Consider the following 26,095-nt stretch of genomic DNA (forward strand, 5'->3'; position numbering starts at 1 on the left):
GTGAACCCTACTACAATGTAAAAAGAATCCTGATCGACAATGAGAGCTCTGTTGATGTTTTGTTCTACTCCACTTTCCTTAGTTTGGGACTAACAAGGGAAAGACTTCAACCTGCATCTGGGCCATTATATGGTTTTGATAATAGACCAGTATGGGTCGAGGGAACAATAAATCTCCTTGTTGTCATGGGAGATTTTCCTCTACAGATAACTCGCTCAGTCCAATTCATCTTTGTCAAGTTAGAATCAGCATACAACGCCATCTTCGGGAGACCTCTGCAATCCATCTTTGGCATCATAACATCTGTACTACACTTGAAGCTCAAATTTCCAAGCCCAGCAGAGATTGGCGTCGTACCAGGAGAACAACAGATAGCACAATCATGCTACATCTGACAAGCTCAGTCACACTCATCTGTGATACTTAGCATTGAAAACTTTGATCTATGAGATGAAGATGTATCTCAATAAGCTTCCCCTGTAGAAGATTTGGTTCATGTCTCGCTTTCTAATGAACACCCATCGAGAACAATACAACTTGGTTCTTACTCTCCGATGAGGAAATGTCAGAATATGTAGATCTCCTTCGAAGGACCATGATATTTTTGCATGGACTCCGACCGACATGCCTGGGGTTGACCATAAAATAATCATGCAATCTTTAAAGATAGATCCAACATTTAAACCGGTCATTCAGAAGAAGCGCAATTTTGCCTCAGACCGCTTGCAAGCTATTAAACAAGAAGTCAACAAGCTTCTCAAGGCAAAGTTCATACGGGAGGTACACCATCCTGCATGGCTGGCCAATGTAGTCATGGTGAAAAAATCTAGTGGTTCATGGAGAATGTGTGTCGACTATACAAACCTCAATAAAGCATGTCTGAAGGAAAGCTTTCCCCTCCCACCCATAGATCAACTTGTTGATGTAACTTCCGGATATTATATGCTAAGCTTTATGGATGCATACTCATGGTATAATCAAATAAAGATGAATTTAGTAGATGAGGAGGCCACCTCTTTTCAAACAGATAAGGGTTTATGCTGTTATCAGGTTTTTTCATTCGGATTAAAAAATACTAGTGCAACTTATGAACGTCTCATGAACAAAGTCTTCAGAAATCTTCTCGGGCGTACAATGAAGGTTTACGTTGATGACAGGTTAGTAAAAAGCTAAGAAGCATCCCGACACACTTCTCATCTGAAGGAGTGATTCCAACTCCTTTGTCAATATGATTTATGACTTAACCTGACTAAATGTGCTTTCGGGGTGACAATAGAGAAGTTTTTGGGATTCATGGTTACCCATCGTGGAATTGAAGCAAACCCAGAAAAAATTAAGGTGCCGAGGGACATGATGCCTCCAAAAAACATCGAAGAGGTACAACGGTTGAATGGTCGTATACCAGCTTTATCCTGCTTCTTAGCTCGTTCTGGGGATAAATATCTATCGTTCTTCATGATACTCAGAGATGCTCAGAACTCTGGTTTTCAATGGATAGATGATTGTCATATTGCTTTCGAACAATTCAAAGCATATTTGGCTTCACCTCCCCTCCTCTCAAAGCCCATCTAAGGAGAGATATTATATATTTATTATCCAATGGCAGATAAGAATGCGCTTGCCCTGGTATTCTCAGCAAGGAGACTTCGTTCATACTTCCAGGCTCACACTATCGACGTCTACACGCAACTCCCTTTGAAGGCTATCATACAAAAACTAGAAGCAACGTGAAGATTAGTTAAATGGTTAATAAAATAGGGAGAATTTGATATCTGTTATTTACCGCGTCCAAACATTAAATTACAGGTGTTGACCGACTTTTTGGTAGAATGTACAGTGCCTACCTCTGATGACCACCCTCTTCTCTTCCATGGTCACCTCAGTTGACACTATACGTAGATGGAGCATCTAAAAACTCAGGAGCTGGTACAAGAATACTACTCATCTCCCAAAAGAAAGACATTTTGGAGCACAAACTTCGTTCGAAATACCAAGCCACCAATAATGTTCTCGAATATGAAGCGATTGTCGCCGGATTAAAGCTTGTCATCAATTGTGAAGTACAAAACATAATTATCTACATTGATTCTCAACTCATCGCGTCCCAAGTAGAAGGAGAATACGACGCTCATAACTCACAACTGGTGCAGTATCTCAGTCTCGTAAAAACACTTCTCGCCCAAATTGAAACATGTCAGTTCATTCACATACTTCGGAAACATAACACCCGAGCCGATGCCCTCTCCAAGCTTGCAACTTCAACAACTGGAGATCTCTATAAAAGAATGTATATTGAGGAGATACATTTTCCTAGCATCCATGACCCATGATTGATACTGTCTATAGATGATCCAAGGGAGTAAGGGAGTCATCTTGGATGGATCCATCCCATCATCTTCTTCCTCCAAGACGGGACACTGTCAGATGATGGTACTACATCAATTTGCATCTGACGCATGATTGTCAACTTCATCCTTATAGGGGATGAACTGTATAAGAAGACATTCGTAGGTTCATATCTTAAGTGTCTTCCTCCATCTGAATCTAATTATGCTCTACAAGTAATTTCATTCCAGAATATGTGGGGAGCATTTTGGTGGCAGGGCACTGACTCTTAAAATAATGAGGCAAGACTTCTATTGACCTAAGATTAAACAAGATGCATTAGAGTTTGTGCAAAAATGCAAGAATTGCCAACTACACTCTAATCTTACGCATGCACCGCCAGTGGAATTCACATCTTTTCTGAGTCCTTGGTCTTTCACCCAATAGGGGATAGATATCATGGGGGCTCTTCCGATGGCTACTGGACAATGAAAATTCATCATCTTAGCTGTCGACTACTTCACCAAATAGGTAGAAACAGAGCCTCTTGCCAAGATCACTGAGACCAATGCCAAACAGTTTGTCTGAAAAAAACATAATTTGTTGCTTTGGGCTTTCCGCAAAGATTATCACTGATAATGAGACTCAATTCACTGGAAGAGTCTTCACATCATTCTGTAAGGATCTTTACATTCAATTAGTGCACACTGCTGTGACATATCCCCAAACGAGTGGACAGACAGAGGTGACAAATTGAACGGTGCTCAAGAGGTTGAAGACTCATCTTGAGAAGGCTGGTGGGGCAATGGGTAGAAGAGCTGCATAGTCCTCTGGGCCTATCGCACCACCGCACGAATTCCTACCAGAGAAACTCTACATAACTTGTGTTTTGGCACCGAGGTTTTCAACCCTGTTGATATCGGAGTTCCAAACCCTCGAGTCAAGACTTTCAACTCGGATAACAATGAAGAAAAGCTCCGACAACGCGATGTGGCCCACCTCAGAGCTGCTTCCTACCGCCAAAGAATTGCTCGTCACTTCAACCGAAGAGTAAAGCCTCGACCTATCTCCATTGGTGATTTGGTTTAGCGTAGTATCGAAGCTGCTGGTCATAGTCCCTAAAGCAACAAATTATCCCCTCTCTGAGAAGGCCCATACATCATGGCTGACATGATCAAGCCTGAAACCCTCAAGCTCAAAAATTTAGATGGAAAAATCTTGCCCCTGACCTGGAATGCCGCGAATCTTCGGAAATCCTAACCAGTAATACTTCAGTTATATCATCTATGTCATATTACATACAATGCTAATGTATCTCAGACTTATTAAATAATATTTACTTACTTTATTCTAAAAAAAAAATCTTTAGAAAGAGTAATGGCTCATTCACGAGTCACTTTATGCTCTTGACCCAAGAAATACACAACTCTGGTTGTATTTTAGTCAGAGCACGATCGATCCCAGGGGGATTTGATCTAATCTCTTCCAAATGGGTTAACATCACTGAATTTTTACTTCGATAAATAACCTTAGATAGCTTAACAGTCCTTATTGAGCTACACATGATCCCTTCCACACAAGTTCATAAGTGAGCAATGCTTCAACAAACAACCTCAGATGGGTTAATAAATCATCAGTGGACTTTCGTGGGATCCTCCCATACATGTTAAACGTCACTGAGTAATATTGTGATGCATAACCTCAGCCAAGTAAAAGATCGCTGACAATTTATTCCCACGGTAACCTTCTTATATGACATTGGACATCCAACGCATCAAGCCACTGTGATACTTCACCCAGCACGCCACTGCAACACACTGCCACAACACGTTGCTATGCTGCAATGCGTCGTCAAGCATCACATGTCGCCGCAACACACTACTGCAACACATCGTCACGCCGCGACATATCGTCACAACGCATCGCCACAGTACAACACGATGTTGCCCCGTGTCATCACATCGCAACACTTCGCTGCAACGCCTCGCTGCGGCGCAACCCGTTGTTGTAAAGTGTCACCCACCGCGCCGCAGCGTCGCGCTGTCGCACCAGGTTGTCGCGTCCCCGCTGCGCCACCGCAACGGGTTGCCCCATCGTGCCGCCAAGTCGTGCCGCCGAGTCGTAACGCTGCAACACGCTGCCCCACCGTACCGCTGCGTCGCATCGCCGCAACGAGCAGCCTTGCCGCGCCGCTGCGTTGCACGCCCCGCTGTGCCGCCGCAACGGGCTGCCCCGCTGCGCCGCTACGTCATCACGTCGCGCCACCGCACCTCCACCCTCTCCTTCAAGCCCCTATCTATAGGCTCAAAAAGAGTATTGGCAAATAAATGTACATTAATATAGAAATATAAAAAAAAATGCAAGCATTAAATGCTCATAAATAATAATAAATAAAAACTTTTCATATTCCAAAATAAAAAAACTTTTCACTTTTTATTCCTTCTCTTTTGCCCTTTTAAATTTCTTTTATAAAATATTATTTATTCTGTTTTAGGCGGGATTCGAGCCCCCTTCGAACCCCCTTCTCTCACATAAAGCAAAAAATACTAATCAACTAAGCTAAGTTCAGCTTTCTATTTATATAATTATAAAAATTATTGTTATACTAACTAAATAATATATACATATTTTTATACATAAATACTCTAGATATTAATATTTTTGAACAATAATCGCCCGAAAATAGGGGGGCAATTGATACACCACCAACAAAATTTCATCATTCAACACGAATCTTGAGGTATGACACGAATCTCAAGATGATATTTTAAGCAAGAAACTTTCAAATCTTGATAAAAAGTCATCCAGAGCACCGATTTCAGCAAACTTATACTCAAACTGACCGGTTCGATGAGGACTTATAATATGAAAACTAGTCCAATCCAAGTCAAATCAAGCCCAGATCAAGTCATTAAACCACAATTAAAAGATTTATGAATACATTTGAAAAAAAGATTTATGAATAATTTATGAATACATTTGAAAAGTTAAACGACTATCAACTATGACAAGTTTATACTCAAATCGAGCGGCTCGACAAGACGAATCCAACGAGCCCAAAATCGTTCAATTATGACATCATTAAAGTACTCAAATGTCCATTAAACGTCGTATGATTGAGGGAATCTCTCCGGACCATCCGATCGAAATGATTTATATTCATGCATTAATTGCACAAAAAACACTATAAATATAGTCTCATCCCTCTCATGAAGAAAAAAGAAAGTCTAGAGAAAGTCTGAGGTCTTGAGGTGAAGCTGCAGCTTAGCATCCCACCAATCGTCGTTGACCATCGCCGACCTCCGTCGTCGACCCCCATCGACCTCCGTCGTCGATCGTCATCGATCGTCGACGACCACCGCCATCCTCAGACAACCGCCGACCGCCGTCAACCTTCACCTGCCGTTGTCAACCACGACCAACCGGACGCCGTCAGTCGACGTTGTAATATGGAAAAAAAATATACTTACCATTTCTAGTTTGTGAGATGAGAAATTTCTGTAATCATCAATCAATAGTGAATTTCCGCAATTGGGTCAAGCTCTGTGGTTTTTACCTAACGAGTTTTCCACATAAAAACTTATGGAGTCATCATCGTTTTTTTATATTTCATTTGTGTGAGTGTTGAACTTTCGTACAATGCTAAAACAATAATTTATTACTCTATCGCCTCAAATTTTCTAGCACGCATCAGTATATAAATGTCCTTTTTAAGTATTGTAAACGGTATAAATTTTGAAATTATAAAACTAAATAGAGAAGTATTTAAAATTTTATAAATGAATGCATATATATATATTATTTATTATCCTTATGTGACAGTTAGATTGGGAACGATAAACCTTTCGAACACTCAAAATTTTGAAGGGGGTAATGTCCTCACGTCCCGTTTCGTCAACTATCCTTTGTCAAACGAATACCCGTCATAACCCGCATACGTGTGTTCCAGACTTCAACAGAGTGATCGTTGGTGTGCACTTTTCGGTGCATGTACAAATACAACTTTTGTAGAAGGTAAGAGGGTGCTTTGACCAATCCGACGTGGCTGAATGTGGATCCCACCGCTTTGAGGCTTCCCGTTCCGTCCCTGTCCTTCTTCGACCCCCTGAGATCTCGACACCCTTTCGGGCAGCGGGCAGCTCCGTTCGGTCAGATATCTCTGCCCCCCTTTTAACTGTGGTTTCTTGCTTACTGCTCCACTGTCGATGAGGAGAGAAAGATAAGTGGTGAAAAAGGAGAGAAAAAGAGGAAGAAAACTACTCATTCTTCCGAATCAGAAAGGAGGATAGCTATTGGAATCTTCTGCATATCTCCTTTTGGGATCGGAGCCGCCTGATCCGCGTGGCGGCGGAGTTTTAGAGAGCGATGCTCCGGCCGGAAATGGTTCGACAGGGGGTGATGGATTTCTGGAGGTGTTGGGTGGATCTGAAGGAGTAGAGTTGATGGTGAGGTGGCGGAGGAGAATGGAAGAGGGGGTAGTGGTGGGGTGGATTTTATGGCTGGTCTTGCTGGTCAACTTTGTGCTTGGTGTTTTGGCCAACCTGGAAGGTTAGATGATTCTTACGCTTTCTATTTTTTTTTTTTTTGGCGTTTTCTTTTTTAAGTTTTCTTTCAATGTTCTCTTGTTTGGTGTGTTGGGCATTGGGGTTTTGGTTGATATAGTGAGATTTGAGGGGGAAAATGCTTGAATGGGTGATATATTTGTTTTCTTATTAGGGCTGAATAGGGAGATTTGTGGAGATTCAATGTTTGTTGAATGTTGGAGTGGAACCTTTTAACTTTTCTGGTTTCTCATTGGTTGAAGGAGAGGCATTGATATGAAGGGTTTATTGGCAGTAAGCAACTTGAGTGATTTAGTTGGGAATGGTTAATGTCGCTGATATTTTTAATTGAATGTGGTTCCGCTTGTTCGGGAAAAAAAAGCAATGCTACAATAATGAAGAAATTTGAGTTTGTTTAACCAGGTAGGGAGGGTAGATGCAATGCCGAGCCTGCTTTCTCTTTTGTTAAAATTTGGTGGTATTTCACTTGTTTGGCTAGAGAAAATCTGGATGACAAATGGAAATTTTCTTACTATATTGCTTATGATTTGTTGTTTTAATTATTTCTTTTGATTAATGCCATCTATTTCACCAATTACTGAAAGTACAGGGAGAGTATTTCATCTTCAAGGCAAGTACATTATTAGAGGCGTTCTCTAATTAAAAGTTTCTTCATGCAGATAACATGTTTCCTATATCGAGACATCATAATTGAGCCCATTATTTATTTATTTAGTTATTTTTTTACATAAATTTATTATTGGAGCATGAGTTATAGCGTTTAAAATTTATGAGTTCCAATAAAAAAAAATGGTTTCAATCAACCAAATCTCAAAGTTCCTTGAAATGGGTATATAGATTAGATCTTGTGAAAATTTAAAAGGGTGTCAAAGAAGACCTTGTATATGGTTCTATATTTCTAAAATTGAAGGCCCTTTGTGAAAAAGCTTCTTGCGTGGTGAATCATTTGCATATAGCCTTTTCAGCTTGTGTCCTCTATGATGCCATCAACTGTCATGATGACTCTGAGATTCATCATCATCTAAACAAAAATAATATGAAAATAGAAAAAAACAAAAACAAAAACTGGCTATTGTAGTTGTTGCTCCTTGGTTAAATGACCATACAAGAATGGGAATGACCCTCTATCACCCCCACTTACGTGGCTAGCGATGATTATCATCATATTACGCTCTTGGTGATGCAGACATTGTAACTGTGTTGGGTCTTAATTAAGCACTCAAGGCATCTCATCGTACTCTCAAAGGAGCTACGACCACCATTCTTTTCCATTGTCTTCAAAATGATGTTTCTGTCCTCTTATGTTCTTGGGAGAAGATGCCCCACTTGTCTTCATCACTATTATTAATCGTTTGCTGCCTTCAGTTGCCTATTGCAATGATCACCTATCCTAAGCTGAGGCATAGAAGCCACCAAAAAAATTATTTTTTCATGATTATGAAAAATACCGTTGAAGTAACATTTACTCCTAAATCAATCTGTTTGGTTTGACTGAGATTGGTATAGGACATGCTACATTTTTGAGCATATCCTCTTCCCTTCGAGTGCATGGCTCATTAGTAAATATGATTCCCTCATTCTTCTTGCTGCCAATCGAATTTCCCTCATGCTTCTTTGGGCCAATCTAATATCTGTTGCGTGTGATTTAGTGGGTCTATCAAATTATTTTAAACAATGTCGAGGTTAAATTGGTTAATTCAATCTCACTTTTTGCCACAAAGTCATTTTATCTAGCCCATTATGTTGGACTTGATTTTCTGAACTTACTCTTTTTGTCCGAAGTGCCTACATATATGTTATTATTTACATTGTCTTTTTTTTTTATTCTTTGATGTAGTTAAAAATCGAGAAGTGGTATGATTCTAAGTAGGCAACCTTTCTTTATTTGTAAGATATGACATTTTGGGCTTATTTAGCTTATTACAGATGTACATGAGCCTCTTAAGGGTGTTCAATATCATTCAATGTAATCTAACTTCATTTCTCAATTTTTTTAAATGTTCAAAAAGATCTCGATCTTCATCATTTTCTACTTGATTTTACTAAAAAGAGAGTTATGTCCAACATCATTCAAATTGGCATCATTTGTCAAACATCCCTTTTGACTAAGGTTGTAAAGGCGTCAAATCGAGCTAAAGTTACTCTTAGCTTGCGTTTGACTTGGCCATTATTTTTTAAGATTGAACTTGAGCTCATTGACAAACTCCAGCTTGATAAGTGTAGTTAAGAGTCATAACCTTGTCGGTGGCCGAGGGATTTTATGAAGAAGTTATTGTTGGGATATTTGAAGGTGGTGTTGGGATATTTGAAGGTGATGTTGCTTGTGGAGAGAAGGAGTAGAGGTGGTTGCGTGCCATGAAGAGACATGGGGAGCAACAAGAACATGAATTGGGGTTAAGTTATTATATTTGAAGCTTATATTCTATAAGATCTTACCTAAATTAGTTGGCTTGACTAGCTCACAAATGGAGTAGTAAACAATGATTACTCCATCTTAGTTCACGAGTTTGTTAAGCCTTTCATGTGATCATATTAATGAGACAAGGTCACAAACCATATTGACTCATTTACAACCCTAATTTTGACCTTATTGAGTCACACCTAACTGCCTTTGTGTTTGATAACCTCCACTAGCTCCAAGGATCATTCCTAATAAGAAGAAAATGAGGCGCCATCTCTCCTTTTAAAAGTTGAAAGTTGAGCCCCCGATAGTTGTCCAAGCATCAACTTTTTAGTTGCTATTAAAGGAATATAACCCTCCCACCTCTATGCATCTTATCCCCTCCATGCAAAGATAGTGTTGGTTACACTTGTTCTTAGCCATCCTTTGAAGCTCGAAGAGAATGACCTTAGTTAAGTTACTTGCTATGGCTCAAAGTATATAAATTACAAATATACATTTTTTTTTAATTCATAAGTAGAAAGATCACTATTGATATGTATTCAAGACATTTGGGGTCTAGTTTCTCTTTGTCATTTCATAAACATGAATCACTCATTCCATTAGGCTAACATGATATCCACACTCCCTTGAAGTTTATCATGACACATTCTTCTTCATAAGATCAAGAGGATCTACTAGTGAATACTAAAATGCTTAAAATTCAATCAACCGTTTTTTTCTCCATTGACATTAAGGTTGATATATTGTGAATGTTCGCTAGATTGGAATCCCCTATAACCATCTTTCTTAATACCTAGAAGACCCTCTATCTATAATATAATTAGAAAAGCTAAAATTAGATCAAGCTCATATTGATTTTATTCATTTAAGAGATGTTGGAAAACATTAATGAAGTGAGTTGATCCAACTAGATGCCGGGGGAGGAATGATGAGCTTTAAGCAGACAGAGAAAATTATGATGAACTTTAAGCCGATTTATAGTTGATTTGGCATCGGCTTGAGATTAACTTATGCAAATTATATAGCAAGTCTTTTAAGCTAGGTTGGGAGACAGAGTGAGAACAAGAAAGTTCATAACAAAACTGAACAAACTACAACTTTATACTACCTGGATCACCATCATTCAAATAAAAGTCAGATCTCAAAATTGCTACTAATAACATTCAATAGAAGCACATGACACAAAAAATATAAGCAATAATTGTATACTATAATGCCATTGAGGAAATAGGACAAACAATAACATTGGAGATTTGCACGCTGCACATGTAATCATTAACCTTATTTTTAGTATATAAGTGTTGCCACAAAAGCTTTGGGTGATTTTATTATAGAAAAAAATGATAGAACACAGTAACAAGAAGCTAGAGGCTTGGAAACACAAATAGAAAGTATTGGAAGACCATCTTACACGCTAATGAGCCAGAAACACAAAACTATCAATTAGTGCAGAAATTTTGTATGGTGTGGAAAGGATGGATTAGAAGAAGTTTATGTTATTAGCTTCTACTAATTGGAATGTTTTTAGGGAGAAAAAGCAATAAACTCAGTTGGGTTTCTTGTGAGATGAGAGAAAAGAGAAGGTTTTGAGGGAGGGAGATGAAGCAATTCTGGGATGTTATTGCTAAAATCTTCTTGGATTCTAGCTGTTGAAATTAGAAGGACTAAGGCACTTCATTGCCTTTACCTGCAACAGGGGCAAACAAGAATGTGTCTTGGTTTAGGACAGAGAATTATGAGTTTAATTTTGTAGGTAAGGGTTTTATAGGCATTACAAGAATTTAATGGTTATTGTTATTGAACTCATTTTCACATTTTAGTCTTCTAATAAACATCCAATTTTATTAAAAAAAAACAAAGAAAAGGTGGATGTGGATTTGAATCTAAATTTGATTTAAAAGGCTATTCAATCTATTTTTGCCATCCAAGTTATGAGCTGAGTTAAAGATTTTATTTGATTTATATACATACATATGTGCGCGCGCACGCGTATTGTGACATGTTGGTAAAACAACCTCACTGAAGGTTGTAAGTCCCCTCAGGTCACGGGTTCGAATTCCCCCATGTGTAGGATGTGGTACTCAAATATTTAACACGCCTAGGGATGGACGGGGCTCGTCTAATAGCCTTCGGCCACTCCTTTATATATATATATATACTCATGAAAATATTAAAAATGAAAGATTGATTGAGCCAAGCCAACTCTATTCAACGCTACATAGTAAATTAATCCTATTAAAAAAAAAGGCTAATGGATCTACTCATTCATTTCAATCTGAGCTTGTTCTTTTTTTTTCCAAGCAATCATTGATCTTTGAACTAAATTCTCTGCCTAGGTTGATTCTTTGTTCGATAAGAGTAGATTCTTTTTCACACTCACAATTGACATGGACATCATAGGCTTCTTCAATGTTGAATATCGTTAGCGACAGGCAAACATCATTCTCCGTCTTATCAGTCCATTGAGGGGAGATTGACCGAATTAATCCTTGATTCTTCTGACTTGTATGGGTTATCCAAAAGCAACAAAATGTTTTATTGTTGCTCTGCATAATTTATTTGCGGCTTTCATTAAAGTCTTCTTATCAATCTTCAGATGCTTCTATGAGTAATCAAGGAACAATAATTGGTTATTTTTTGACATACAAGCTATAGTTTTCCTTTATTTGAAGGCCATCAAGTGCAAATCATTCTGATAAATGATAATTTCACGCATTATTGCTGTGAAGGTTGTTCCCAAGTTTGTATGTGTAAATTCTTAATGCTTAAAATGTTATAAACATATATATTGAATTGTATTTTCTGTCATCATCATTTGGCTTCTCCAGGAACTTTATTTTGTGTCTAATTCATTTTTTTTTTACCTTATTTTTTTCATAATGTTGCTTGTTTTTTGTTTGTTTTTTGTTTTTTTTTTTTGACTACTTTTCTGCAGGTGATGCATTGCACAGTTTACAAACAAACTTGAATGATCCTAATAACGTTCTTCAAAGTTGGGATCCCACACTGGTTAATCCGTGCACATGGTTTCATGTTACATGCAACAGTGATAACAGCGTAATTAGAGTGTAAGAAATAGATGTTTATGTTTTGCTCATATTGAAAGTATTTGGTATACTCTTTTAGTTCATGATGTATTTCATGTTTATTTCATCTAGTGATCTCGGGAACGCAGCCTTGTCTGGAACGCTAGTGTCCCAACTTGGTCAGCTTAAAAATTTGCAATACCTGTAAGCTATGCCATAAAATGGAGCATCTTTTTGCAAATTATCACTAATCAGTACATTATACATTACTACATTTCCATTTTTTCCATGTTTTCTTATGTTAACAAATTCTTTCACCGAGAAATTGAATTATACTCTGTTATTTTCATGGAAAATATGATTTTAGACAGCTATTGGTGTACTTATATTTCTCTATTTTGTAGGACAGCTATTATCTGTTTTAGCTGTTACCGTCTTACTTGTCACACATGTTGCATCAGTTAGATTTACTGAATATCTCATGATGTTTCGTACTGTGATCTTTAGCTGTCAGAGCCTTTGGTTTGGAACGCTTAGTTAATTTTGCTATATGTTCTTATGTTTCATTGTCACGAAGCTGCTATTTCCTCAAGACTAGACTTCCCTGAAGGATTTCTGATGGCGGAAAAAATTAAGTTCTAGAATAGATAAACTAGTTCATAGGAAACAGGGTTTTAGGATAAAGGAATGATGAGATCACAGGTTTGTTTATCCCTCTTGAATGTCAGTAACACTCCTGCTACCAATGTGGATGGTGAAATAGACTGCTTATGGCTGTCTGAGCTTTTAATTTAAGCCAAATGAGGAATGAAGAAATATTCCTTACCAGTTTTCTAGTATAAACCCTAGCTCTATCTGTTGTTAATTTAGGGCGTCAGTTCTAACCTTTTGTTATTTATAGATATAATATTTGAGAAGTTTTTCTAAGAATTTCTGTTTTTCTGTTCTCATCGTCCTTCCTTTTTTTATCTCATGTATTTTCTTTCTGGAAAAGCTACTTAGAAGTTATTTAATGTCCCATTTCCATGTTGGTGGCGCTTGTTTTCATTTTCTGTTTTGATACTTTTGATGATTGAATTAGTATATATTTTACATAATTGTATCCAAATCATAGTGGAAATATAAATTTAGTGAAGATTCTGTACTAGGGGGATGCATTTTCTTTCATTTTTTTATCCTTTCTGTAAATATTTGAGTTTTTGTTAACTTGTTGGATACACTAAAAATTTGTAACCTTTTTAGCTATTCAAGTGCATTAAACAAAATGTAATGTCTAGAAGTTGTGCAAATTGATTTTTATTGTTAATTTTTCAAGTAGCTCTTGCTAGAAATTAATTAAGGATTTATAAAGTGGACCGCAAACTATAGTTATTATTAAAATTTTGGACCTTTGGTGGACCACAAAATGTTGGGGTAATGCTAATAATGATTATGAAGAGCATTATCGATCAATTTTTTGATTATTTGAAAATATGATATGAAAATAATTTTGAAATTTAAGTTAAATATAAGAGGTATATATTTTTGGTTTTGAAATTAATGTGTTTTAATTTTTGAAAAATGAGACCAAGTGGATCTCATTCGTCCAATAGTTTGCATAATCGTGTCTGATATCGTGAATACTACACATTTCCGAAATGTGAGTGTATCGAAATGTGAGTGTATATCTCAGCAGTAGACCCAATCCTGCAAACTAAGAGATTAATGACATCCGTTTGGTCTGCGAACCTTTTTATGTATGACCAACAATTTCCCCTATTTAATATAAATATTAAATAAGATTTATTTTACCTGGGTTTCAAGTTGCTTATAGAGTCAAGTCTCTATAGTTAATTACATCTCAAATGACTGGGGTCACTTGAGAAAACTCTTGATAATGATCAGAGGTACTAGTCTTCAAGATTTTAAAGTTTAGGTTTTCACGGTAGGACGTGAAAAGACAATTGTGAGTGACTCAATAGAAACAGTTGTTTCAGGAGTCCAAAGGAAGGAACAGGTAGACGATGTAACAGATCCTGAGGAGAAACCTCAGTGACTTCCCATACTATCCTACAGTGTGGCTGTGTTTTGGAGAAGATGTTATTTAAGTGTTCAATTCTGTCAATTTTATTATTTGGGATTTACACTTGCATGATAACTGGTTATGCAAATAGCCCGTAAAAATAAGAGGGTTTACGTCGTGTCACACGACAACCTCGGAGCCTAGGGCAAGTTAGGACTTGCACTGCACAACATGGTTGTGCAGGGGCTTAAAAGTGTGAGGATTTAGGTCGCGCCAAACGAGTTACCTCGAAATCCTATGAGTTGTTTAAACTAAGAAAGTTTAGCTGGTCTAGACTTGTTTTGTTATTGTAGAATGACGATCACCTCTACTTGTAGTCTACTCCAAGCTTCTTGCTGCACTGCCCACGAAGATGCTCCAAACTTCTCGTCGAAGTGGGTTTAAGTTTTCTAATGTGTCAAGTCATGATGTCAAATCAAATATTTTCTAAGGTTATGATCATTTAAGTGTTATGGGGGATGTTAAAATTGATTAGAGCGACACCGGTTAGAATCCCACGGTTCCCTCGTTCTGGTATCACTATGTTCTTTTGAATTTACTTAGCTTAAACAAATTATGAAATCCATTTAAACCGAGGAGATCTCGTTAGCAACCGTAGGTTACTTCCTCTGAGAGACTCCCGTAAATTCGAAAGAACGTGTTATGTTTATTTTTATTTTTTTTTGTTTTGAAAATGTTGTTTAATTTTAAAAAATGTTGTTGAATTTTGAAAAAAAGCTTTCTTTTAAAAATATTGTTGAATTATTTAGAAATGACTTTTTTGGAGAGAACTCGCCGGCGCGAGGTTTGATGTCGTCCCTTTCGTCTGTTTCAAAGGTAGCTCCCACGATCATTTAACGCTTCGACCACGTCCGAGTTTACCTCGCAAATGCACACCGAGAAGTTGGTATGAGAAGATGACTCATTCAATTTAAATATATGAAATGTATGATTGAAATTGTGGAGATTCAAATAGATTTGAATTACATAATACTATTCAAGCCTCCACTCTACTCAACCCTGAAGTGTTTACATGTCTCACCCCTAAACTTTTCCTTAAATTCATGTCATCCAAATCCTTCATATTAAATCAAGAATACCCCTGTTTTAATTTTTTAAAGTGAAACACAACTTTCTGAAAATGAAATACAGCTCTTCAAGCAAAGTTAAAGTGGCATATATGTAAATATTGAAGTTTAGGTGTTAGATATGTAAATACATCGCGATCGAGTGGTATGCATGTAAATCTTCCAAAATTGAATCAACCCTTGTTCCGCTCATCCTCTAAATGACCAAAACTCTCTCTCTCTCTCTCTCTCTCTTTCTCTCTCTTTTTTTTTTATCGATCCAACCCCCTTTTAACAAACTTTACCTCAGTATCAGGTTGCATTATAGTCAAAGATTTGTCGTCACATATTTTCTATGGGAAATCAACGGTGCAACCATTTTGCATATTGATCTGATTTGGAAAGTTATTCTCAATCAATTTAACTAGCTATGTAGGATTGCCAATTCTAATGTCTGAGAACGATCTATTTTATTTTAAGTGTGGTCTCCAGATTGTAATCTTGATGGGGTTCCTCACATACAATTCTAAGTGTTATTTTCGAAGCAGTATGCAGTTCATGAAAAACTGGCCCTCCATAATTCTCTTTATTTCAGTGTAGGCAATGCAATTTTCGTTTAACAGCTGTTATTTTTAAAGTCATCACAAATCCCTCAGATGTCTTCTATTTATTCTTTGGCTTCACTGTAATCTTTAACAAGCAAATTCCACCGTTCTTGTGTGTCTATATATATTAGAATGATAAGATACCAATATTTAGTTTAGCATTCTGGGTGAATCTGATATGAGTGCATTAAATCTCTGTTTCACCTACCACCCAGAATAAATTTTAACCCTTCAATCAGTTATGGTTTATCGACATTAAGTCTTCCAAATTATGGACATTATGGGTACACAAATAAAATCAGCGAATTTAAACAGCAACCTTGGAAAGTTGGAGTTTACAAACATACCACCAAATTATTATGTAAAAAACACGTCTAACACTTAATCTTTGCTCTTGTCATTTATACCACCCAAATATTTCATATAACACAACAAAAAAAAAACACTATTTGAACCTTAAAAAAAAAAAAACACCAAATGGCTGATATGTGACCCAAATTATGAAATAAAATATGGAGGAACAATCATGAACTTTATCATTGACCACATACAATACATGCATGAAACTATGTAAGCACAAACTGTACCAAAGTTTGTTACCCTTAGAGAGAACATGTATGTACATATAACGACAAAAATGTAAACATGTGCTGATTTATGAATATCTTAATTATGCTCGTTCTTATTTTGAGAGGTGAGAAGAAAATGTTCATTTTATTACCTCCAAAAGCTGAAGTGTCTCTTTCTGCGTCCCATTCTGCAGCTTTGATGCCGATTCAGTACTGATGTACTTGGCATCAACAATCTTCAATTTTGGCTCTCAGTTCGCCGCGATTTCTTCGCTACCTCCTTGCTAACGGCAACTGCAATTCTCTGAAAAAGAGCAGAGAGGCAAGCGTGGGATCTCGGTGCCAAGGTGAGGAGACGAGGTTTCCTGGGTGAGCCAAGAGGTGAGCCGAGCAGGAAGGGGTGCCGAACAGAGAAGGAGACAAGATTTATGTCGAGTGAAAGAGTTGAGGGCTTCTTTATCGAGCTGAGGAGCGGGAAGCAATCTTCGACACAAGGAGGAGTGTGTCGAGCGAGGGAGGCGAGCAGGAGTGGGAGGGAGTCGAGCAAGGGTTTCTGGAGAGGGAGTCGAGCGAGGCTTTTCTGTGTGAGCGAGAGGGAGGCGGGCTCGGTGAGGCAGGAGAATGCAAGAGAGATGAGGCGAGGGGTTTGGGTGCTGCGATCGGGGAGGAAGAGGCGCACAGAAGCTTTAATTGGGAGGGAGACGAGCGACTTAGTTTGTTCGGCGTGAGGAGGAGGCGGGATCGAGAGGGGTCTTGGTCTTCGGTCGAGAGAGGAGAGCAGGTGTCGGATGCAGAGAGACGAGGCGAGCTGAGTGGGAGTTTTTTTTTTTTTCTTTCTGCCCCCTAAGCCCGACTTGCTCGATTATTTAGTTCAGTCCTCAAAAGTGAAGTTAAAAGCCGAATATGGAGAGGAGCGTGATTCATTAACTGCAGGGTTTAATTAAGAACGGAATAACATCCACAAAATGTTAATTAACACCTGGATTAACTGCTGTTAATTTAAATTTCAAAATTTAAATTCAGACCGCTCGAACTGGTGTTATTGACTCAGGTCTAGCCCAAATTGAATCCAAATTGAGCCTAGGCTGAGCCCGGGCCCGCGTCCCGCTAAAAAAAAATATGCATCAATTTCCATACCATTTATGCGCACGCGAAATCATAGCAATATGAGTGTCATTCCTAGCTAAAGTTGACGTTCTGAATGCGTCAGTGCGGTCCGTTTCGTCATCTGGGGTCGTCCGGACAAGCTTGCCGACGGTCGGGCCAAAAAGTGTCAACTTTGTGTGATGTAGCGAGTGCGTTGCTGAGTCACGGAGGGTTCACCTAAGGCCGTCTGATCCTGTAGGAACTCATTTTCGGGCCCTCTACATGTTGGTCCTTAGCCCTTGCAACTAGGAGTTGAGTACTTGGAACCAGTCATGCGAGTTCTTCACAAAAATGAGTCGAGAAGTGGTTTGAAGTTCTACGGGAGGTGGGCTCTATTACTGGTCTGCTAAGATAATCAACAAGGAACTCCTAAGGCTAGATTTTGGGTTCTAGGAGTAGGAAACTAAGACCTCAATAAAAATGAGGGCAACAAGTTTCATTACATTCATTTTTTGCTGCACTGTGGTAATGATTCTTACGTAAAATATGATAAAAAAAAGTTTGACCAGCCTTTGAATGTTGGAGGCAACAAAGCCAAATTACCTATAAGGGCAGTAATTTGAAAACAGAACCTTGAAGCTCATCTGTCCTTCTATTTTTTTATTTTAGACGTTTATAATTAGGATATATATCATAAATGTATAAAAGTCTTGATCGGTTAAAAATAACGGCCAAGTATTTATATTTGTGTGGTATGGTAAAAGCAAGATGCTAGGATTTGATGCAATACCAGCAGAGTAAGGTAAGATAGTTTGGTTCTTATAAATCTGTGGATGATCCTGAACATATATATGCTTATTTAAACCTGTTTATGACGAGCCATTCTGAGTACAAGACAGTTCTCCTAGGCAATTATGGCTTGACATTCCATTGCTATTTGATCTTTACTTTGCTTTAGTTATTAATGGCCTATTTATGAAAGCTCGTACAGTTAAATAATAAAATATTTCAGTATCAGGGTACATTATGAATAGGAATAATACTTGTTTTACCAGTTGTAAGATATCTGATGACAAATATTTTGAGAAATTGTAAGATGAAAGTCCTTGTAGCTCTATGTTGATAGTGGATTCAATTCTTTATTATTTAGTTAAATTTTTATTTCATTTAACTGAAGCTTATACAAGTAATTATAGATTAAAGTGCATTGCTTGGTGGGGCAATAATTTGATATGTTCTTTCAAGTTATATCTTCTTTTGTATATAATTCAAACCGTACTTCTCTCATGGTAAGGATACCTCAAGTTGTATGGTTTACTGAGGTGAACCATCATAGCCTTCAAATATTTTTTGTTTGGATTCAGATATTTATCTCGTTGAATAGTTAATGACTTTTTTTTTTATTATGTGATGACAGGGAACTTTATAGTAACAATATTAGTGGATCAATCCCTCCAGAACTCGGAAATTTGACCAACTTGGTGAGCTTGGATTTGTACCTGAATAATTTTACTGGTGGAATACCTGATTCGTTGGGAAATCTGTCAAAACTGCGCTTCCTGTATGGTTGCTATCTTTCCCCACTACTGATTACTGTATTATGGCTTTTATAGCACTATGATGGATTTTACTAAACGTGGTATGGGAAATAATTATAGAATCATATCGATACCTGTTTTAAATATAATGTCTGGTGTTTTAAACATTGTTAGCATTTTTTAAATTTAAAATACAGGCCATACTAATAAAAAATAGTAATTTGGGCAATACTTCAAAGTGGATTGGGTGGTTGCACAATAATTAATGCCAAGAAAATGGGCGATGGCTTAACGCATAGTTAATCTTATTTTATAAAATTTGTGGTTAGAATTTTTAACCACATCATCAATAACTATATTTTTTTTAAATGTGTGATCTTAATATATATAAAAAAAGTGAATAAAGAAAATATTTTTCAACCATGATCTTTAGAAAATAATGACCAAAATTTAATGTTTAGCCGCATTAAAAAGTTAATATGTTACCAAATTTATGATAGTGTCATTATCTATTTTATAAAAGAAGATTTAAAATAATTTTATTTTACATGTTACATATAAACTGGTGTGTTAAAATTTCAATTAAATCTAATTAGAAATATGATAAATTTTTCTATAGATTTCTTCTTTTAAAGTCTGTTGAATCCTAAATTGCCTTTTTGGAAATACACCCCGAGAGTTAGAGTTTGTGAGGAGAAAAGAGAGAGAGAACTACTGAGTATGAGAGAATCCAAAAGTCTTTTTAGAGAACTACTGAGCATGCATTCTTTTTCCTGACCATCCAATCCCCTTGAGATTCATGCTGACATTTTGTAATATACAACATATATGTTACATATAAGTCATTTATGTTTTTATGAATTTCTCTTCCTCGATGACCAATAAAGGACTTCAAATATAATTCTTCGTTCTTTATTACCTTTTTAAGATATGAATTGATGTCAATTTGAAAGTCTTTTTTTAGTCTTAAATTATGAATGAATAAAGGTTGAATCTTGTTCAACCAAATTTAATCGACATGCACGCCATTGCTTGTTGAAAAAGTTTTCCCTACCTGGTAAATTTAAGAATGATAGCCATCATGACGTGGACCATTTGTTCATCAACGGTTGCTTTCAGTGCATCAAATATTGTATTTTTTAGCCTTCATAGAGGAGCATTTCTTCACTTGGCTTCCATTTCCCCACTTTTGTCTTATAATTTGTTTACCTCGAGCTTTTCACGAAACTTAAAAGCAAATTTCATGGTACCCTCAGGTTGGGGTAAATGAGCAGCATCTGTTAGCTGTAATCAAACCGAGATGGAGGGAACAATTGAATCGCACAAAAGAGAACAATTTTTGTTATTTATCGATGCCCAACTTCCCTGCTCACATCGTTTGTCTTTCGTTTGCGTCTACATAGCCATTATTGCATGTGTTCACTGAAAGCATGCTCGCACATAAGTTATTTTATAAATTGTGTGCGTTTGTGGTTACACATCCAAGATCCCATATTTATCTTCCTGGCATGGTGGGAAAGCCCATTGTGTTTGTTATTCACATGACATTGGGGGCGCATACTAGTGCAAAATAATTATATAAACTATGTTTGTCGTTGCAGGTATTGCAGACCCACCCATGTACATACCTTTCTTGGATTGATGATATATAGACGGCTCCGGTGTTACAAAACACGTCTTTATTGACTTGATAGAATAGATAATTGAAACATGTCCACTGCACCATACACACATTTCTTGGTGTAATGAAATTGTCTAACTGGCTTCCTGGTATGCTTTGGTGATGGTGATCTGAAAACGTCACCAAAGATTTTGCTAAATCTTTTTAAACTCACATATGATGTATTTTCCTGTGTTCGTAATTTGGTCCCTTATACAATTCTTTATTGACATTGTCAGGATACAAACATAGCATTGTGTTATATGCATTTTTAGTGTGGTAGGATAGGCAAAATGACCTCGATGTATTTTACAGCACAACATATGTCTTTCTTAACAGAGTGAGATAGCTAATCATGCTTTTTATAATTACACCCCATTTTATTGAAATATTGCAAAAAATTCTTAGCGAGTTCTTTTTAGCAAACTCATGATGAATGAATGCATGAGCCCACACGGAGCTTTTCTTAAAAATTTCTCAAACATAAAAAATAGAAGACTATAACATATATTTAAAGGGTGTGTAATGATAAATATAATGTATAAATGCTTCAAAGTCAACTAGATGAATATTGACAAATTATTTCTCATGGACAACGAATAGGGTTTGACTCGATTTCAGGCACAAACTAGGTTGATTGGAGCTTCCCTGGATTACACCCAAATTAAAAATTATCTAAATACGCACTCAAACTAAAAATTATCTAAATACGTAGCCATGAAATATTCATGGAGCATTTTTCAAATTCCACAGATCGATGAAGGGTGTTATGGAATTTCTACCCCAACATAGTGGACCTTGCCACTCGGATTATATCACATCGAGGTTATTGAGCGAAATGCACCTTTGTCTGATAAGTTTCTCAAATATTTAACACAATGTGACACATTCTGTAGGTCTCTTAGACATATGAAAATTAGTTTGCATAATGAACATTTTTTAATATACTGTTGTCCACTCAAACAATTCTTTTAAAGTTGGTGAATGCCAGAGCCGACAACAATGAATACGACTCACTAACTTTCACAATACACTATAGGATTTAGTGATTTGTGATTCACCAAGAAAATTGTCCATATATTTGTATAAGGTCTTCAAAAATATTTATAGTGAAAATTTATTTTGAGTCATCTTGCCTATAGGGTGAAGTTTTAAGACCAGTCAGACTTTTTTCATCTTGAGATCATAAGTCCCATTCATATGCCTCTCCAATATCAGAGTGCTGAAGTCATGCTTCTTAGATTTTATTCTCACTTAGGGTTACAAGTCTATTAGTTGGGCTCCTCTAACGTCAAGAGATAAAAGTGCTAACTCTGAGACTCTCAAGTCAAGATCAATATAATAATTAATTTTATATGTAGCAATATAATCAATTTTGTCTGGCTTGCTTGTAGATAAGGGTCATATGGCCCTCCATTGGACTTTCTTCTGATCAGGAGTTTGAAAGTTCCTCTGGTATATTCTTCCAACACTGGAAGGACGAGTTCTACCTATGGGCATCTTTTAGTAATTGATCGGTCCTTATTCTCAGTCTTGTGTCCCAATAATTAGACTTTAAAGCGATTTACAATGAATATTTGGATTCAGACAAAGGTCCTTATTCTTTGAGATTTTTGGCTACATTTTGCATAGTTTTTTTAAAGCGATTTACAATGAATATTTGGATTCAGGCTATCTTGCTTATAGGATGAGTTCTTGAAACCCATCATTAGACTTGTTTCTATCAAGAGATGCATGTCCCGACCCTTGACTGATACCAATACAATAGTTAAAATATTTTTTTGGTGTTGTAGACAGCTGAGAGTTGAGTCATGGGTTCACTTCGTCAGTTTTCTCATTTCCTTTCTTCTATAATAATGTGGAATATTCATATAATTGTTTTTTTTGCAACTTTTTTGGAAGGATAGTCGGCTCAACAACAATAGCTTGACGGGTACCATTCCTACGTCTTTAACCAACATCAATGCTCTCCAAGTTTTGTAAGTTTGTTATAGTCTCTTGTATATTTTGTTCTTCTCACCTATATTTGATAGTTCCTCCGGCAGTTGAACTTGCTCTTATGTTATAAATGTATAAAAAGGGATCTTTCTAACAACAATCTATCCGGACCAGTTCCATCGACGGGTTCCTTTTCTTTGTTTACTCCTATCAGGTGTCTTACTGATTTTGTGAACAAACTGGCTTGATCCTATGATTCTAATTCCTTTATTCTGTTTGATAAATGTATGTGTACACATTGGCAGTTTTGCAAACAATCCTTTATTATGTGGTCCGGGAACATCTCATCCTTGTCCTGGTTCTCCTCCATTCTCCCCACCACGTCCGTTTAATCCACCAGTTACAATCTTGTCACCAGGTAGTTTTTAGTAACAGCGAATCTTTTTCTTTTACAGCTTGAAATATTCTCATTTCTTCTTTATTTCTATTACTTTTCACGGGCGTAATATCTTCATAGATCTTCAGAGCAATGAACATTTATATATTCCCCAGGAAATGGTGCCTCCAGCACTGGTGCTATTGCTGGAGGAGTTGCTGCAGGTGCTGCTTTGCTTTTTGCTGCTCCAGCTATTGCTTTTGCTTGGTGGCGACGTCGGAAACCACAAGACCGTTTCTTTGATGTTCCTGGTCAGTAAACAAAAATACATGCAACTCATACACACTTTTTTTTTTAATTTCAGTTGATTACAGCCAATTATAAACCTATAATTCATTTCATTATTCATTGTTTAGCTGAAGAAGATCCAGAAGTTCATTTGGGTCAGCTTAAAAGATTTTCCCTTCGGGAACTCCAAGTTGCAACGGATAGCTTTAGCCCCAAGAATATTCTAGGCAGAGGTGGCTTTGGAAAGGTATACAAAGGGAGGCTTGCAGATGGTACACTAGTTGCAGTAAAGAGATTGAAGGAAGAGCGCACACCAGGGGGTGAACTCCAGTTCCAGACTGAAGTTGAGATGATCAGTATGGCTGTACATCGAAATCTGCTTCGGCTTCGTGGGTTTTGCATGACCCCTACTGAAAGATTGCTTGTCTACCCATACATGGCTAATGGAAGCGTGGCATCATGCTTAAGAGGTATTAAACTGCATCAAAACTACTTATTTTCACCATTTGGCCCTTGAACTCTCTCTTATTCTCAAACTAGTAATTCTATATGTGAAACATTTAATTAATTTGTATGTAGAGCGGCAACCAAATGAACCTCCCCTAGTTTGGCATACCAGAAAACAAATTGCATTGGGATCTGCAAGGGGACTGTCTTACCTGCATGATCATTGTGATCCGAAGATCATTCATCGTGATGTGAAAGCTGCAAATATCTTACTGGATGAAGAGTTTGAGGCAGTTGTTGGTGATTTTGGTTTGGCCAAGCTTATGGATTACAAGGACACTCATGTGACTACTGCAGTTCGAGGAACAATTGGACATATTGCGCCGGAGTATTTATCCACCGGAAAGTCTTCAGAGAAAACCGATGTTTTTGGCTATGGAATCATGCTTCTAGAGCTCATCACTGGACAAAGGGCATTTGATCTTGCTAGGCTTGCAAATGATGATGATGTCATGCTGCTGGACTGGGTGAGTTTTTTTATTTTATTTTTGATGCATTTGTTTATGATAATTCATAACTATTGCAAAAAAAAGTAGTCTTATTGAGTCATCTTTTTGGTTCTCATATTATCTATTTTTGCTTATTTTTTTTTTTTTTTGTATGAACGTTGGTTCTTCGTTGAGTTGTATTCAAAGGTTCATTTTTGTTTTAGGAGGCTTTCATGGGTATCAACATCAGCATGAAGGATGGAATATGCTAATAAAAAAAATTCAAATCATGATACCTTAATGCATATTACTTTTGGTTTAACATAATTTGTACTTGGAACATGGTATTTAAATGATTCTTTTATATCTTCAAAATTTCAAATTTGTCCAGGTGAAAGGATTGCTGAAAGAGAAGAGATTGGAAATGCTGGTTGATCCTGATCTACAAAACAACTATGTGGAGGCCGAGGTAGAGTCTCTAATCCAGGTGGCCCTACTGTGCACGCAGGGCTCCCCGATGGACCGACCGAAGATGTCAGAGGTGGTCAGGATGCTCGAAGGGGACGGTCTAGTAGAGAGGTGGGAGGAGTGGCAGAAAGTGGAAGTCTTTCGTCAGGAGGTGGAGTTGGCACCCCATCGCAATTCCGATTGGATTGTGGACTCGACCGATAATCTACATGCTGTCGAATTGTCAGGTCCAAGGTGAAATCAATGGGCGACGATAAGGAACTCATTTATAAATCATCTTCCCAACATTGTTTCAATGCCACCCATGAGCTAAAGGTAAGGGTATCTTTAGATCTTCTACAGCTAGTTGTTGATAATGATTTGTAATGTTTTTAATTTTGATTTTTTAATTTCTTTTTAAATTTATCAAGCCAAGTTTCCATTAATGTTTCTCTTGCTAAGCTAATTGCTTTACTGGCAAGTGATTTAATTGTCTTGTGGTATGATGCGATCGACAGCACTGCCTGTATTAACTCGTCCAATTGTAGTTAATTTTTTTGTTACGGCTAACAACTATTTTTTTGTTTCTTGGTTGTTTCTGGCCATGAATCATGCAATTTCTTCTCTTAGTCTCATTCTTAGATGTTTTTTTATTAAAAAATTAAATAGTTATAAATCTTGCTCATGCTAATATTTTCTTCTGTTCGGATTTATAAATACATTAGTTTCTAATTTGTCTTGCAATCAAGAAAATGAGATTAAGAGCTTTTTTTATGAGAGAATTGAGAGCAATATATAATTTTCTCAACACATTTCTTTTATTTTAACTAGAAAGGAAAATGTTTTAAATTTTAATATTGTTGTCATTAATCTTGATATTTTTTTAATAACTATACTGAAATGTTTATTAAAAAAATAAATAGTTTTCTTATTAATGAATATCTTTTTAAAATATTTATTGTTGCATTTCTTTTTCGGGAAAAAAAAAATTTGCATGAACTAATTAGAATAAATATAATATAATTTTTGTAAATAAGTCATGAACTTTTTTATTTTAAAAATGTGAATGAATATTAAATTGACATTCATCCATTAAAATTTTTTTTTTGGCATGCATAAATAAATCCTCCTAAATTTAGTGCTTCAATCCTCTTAAAATAGAGAAATAGTTGTGGTTGTGAGGCAGTATCAATTCTTGTTTCTAACGCTACATCACAGCCTTTTATTT

At 36.8% G+C, this 26,095-nt stretch overlaps 1 protein-coding gene across 1 annotated transcript; it reads left to right on the top strand.

Moving 5' to 3' along the window:
* Nucleotides 1–6,505: 6,505 nt before the first annotated feature.
* LOC110025072 (LRR receptor kinase BAK1) lies at nucleotides 6,506–25,472 on the top strand. Its single transcript, XM_020725336.1, has 11 exons — nucleotides 6,506–6,873; nucleotides 12,227–12,359; nucleotides 12,450–12,521; nucleotides 19,103–19,246; nucleotides 22,791–22,862; nucleotides 22,964–23,035; nucleotides 23,127–23,239; nucleotides 23,374–23,508; nucleotides 23,614–23,955; nucleotides 24,065–24,459; nucleotides 24,812–25,472. The coding sequence occupies exons 1-11, from the start codon at nucleotides 6,768–6,770 to the stop codon at nucleotides 25,124–25,126; spliced, it is 1,899 nt and encodes a 632-aa protein (XP_020580995.1). The 5' UTR covers nucleotides 6,506–6,767; the 3' UTR covers nucleotides 25,127–25,472.
* The last annotated feature ends 623 nt before the right edge of the window (nucleotides 25,473–26,095 follow it).

This window comes from Phalaenopsis equestris, unplaced genomic scaffold (assembly GCF_001263595.1).
Source record: "Phalaenopsis equestris unplaced genomic scaffold, ASM126359v1 Scaffold000287, whole genome shotgun sequence".
Lineage (NCBI taxonomy): Eukaryota > Viridiplantae > Streptophyta > Magnoliopsida > Asparagales > Orchidaceae > Phalaenopsis > Phalaenopsis equestris.

Bases quoted from the DNA above. Each gene is read 5' to 3' on its own strand.
- LOC110025072 (XM_020725336.1), top strand. From the start codon at position 6,768: ATGGTGAGGTGGCGGAGGAGAATGGAAGAGGGGGTAGTGGTGGGGTGG. The intron at 22,863-22,963 runs GTAAGTTTGTTA...ATGTATAAAAAG, and splicing joins ATCAATGCTCTCCAAGTTTT to GGATCTTTCTAACAACAATC. The intron at 24,460-24,811 runs GTGAGTTTTTTT...AAATTTGTCCAG, and splicing joins ATGTCATGCTGCTGGACTGG to GTGAAAGGATTGCTGAAAGA.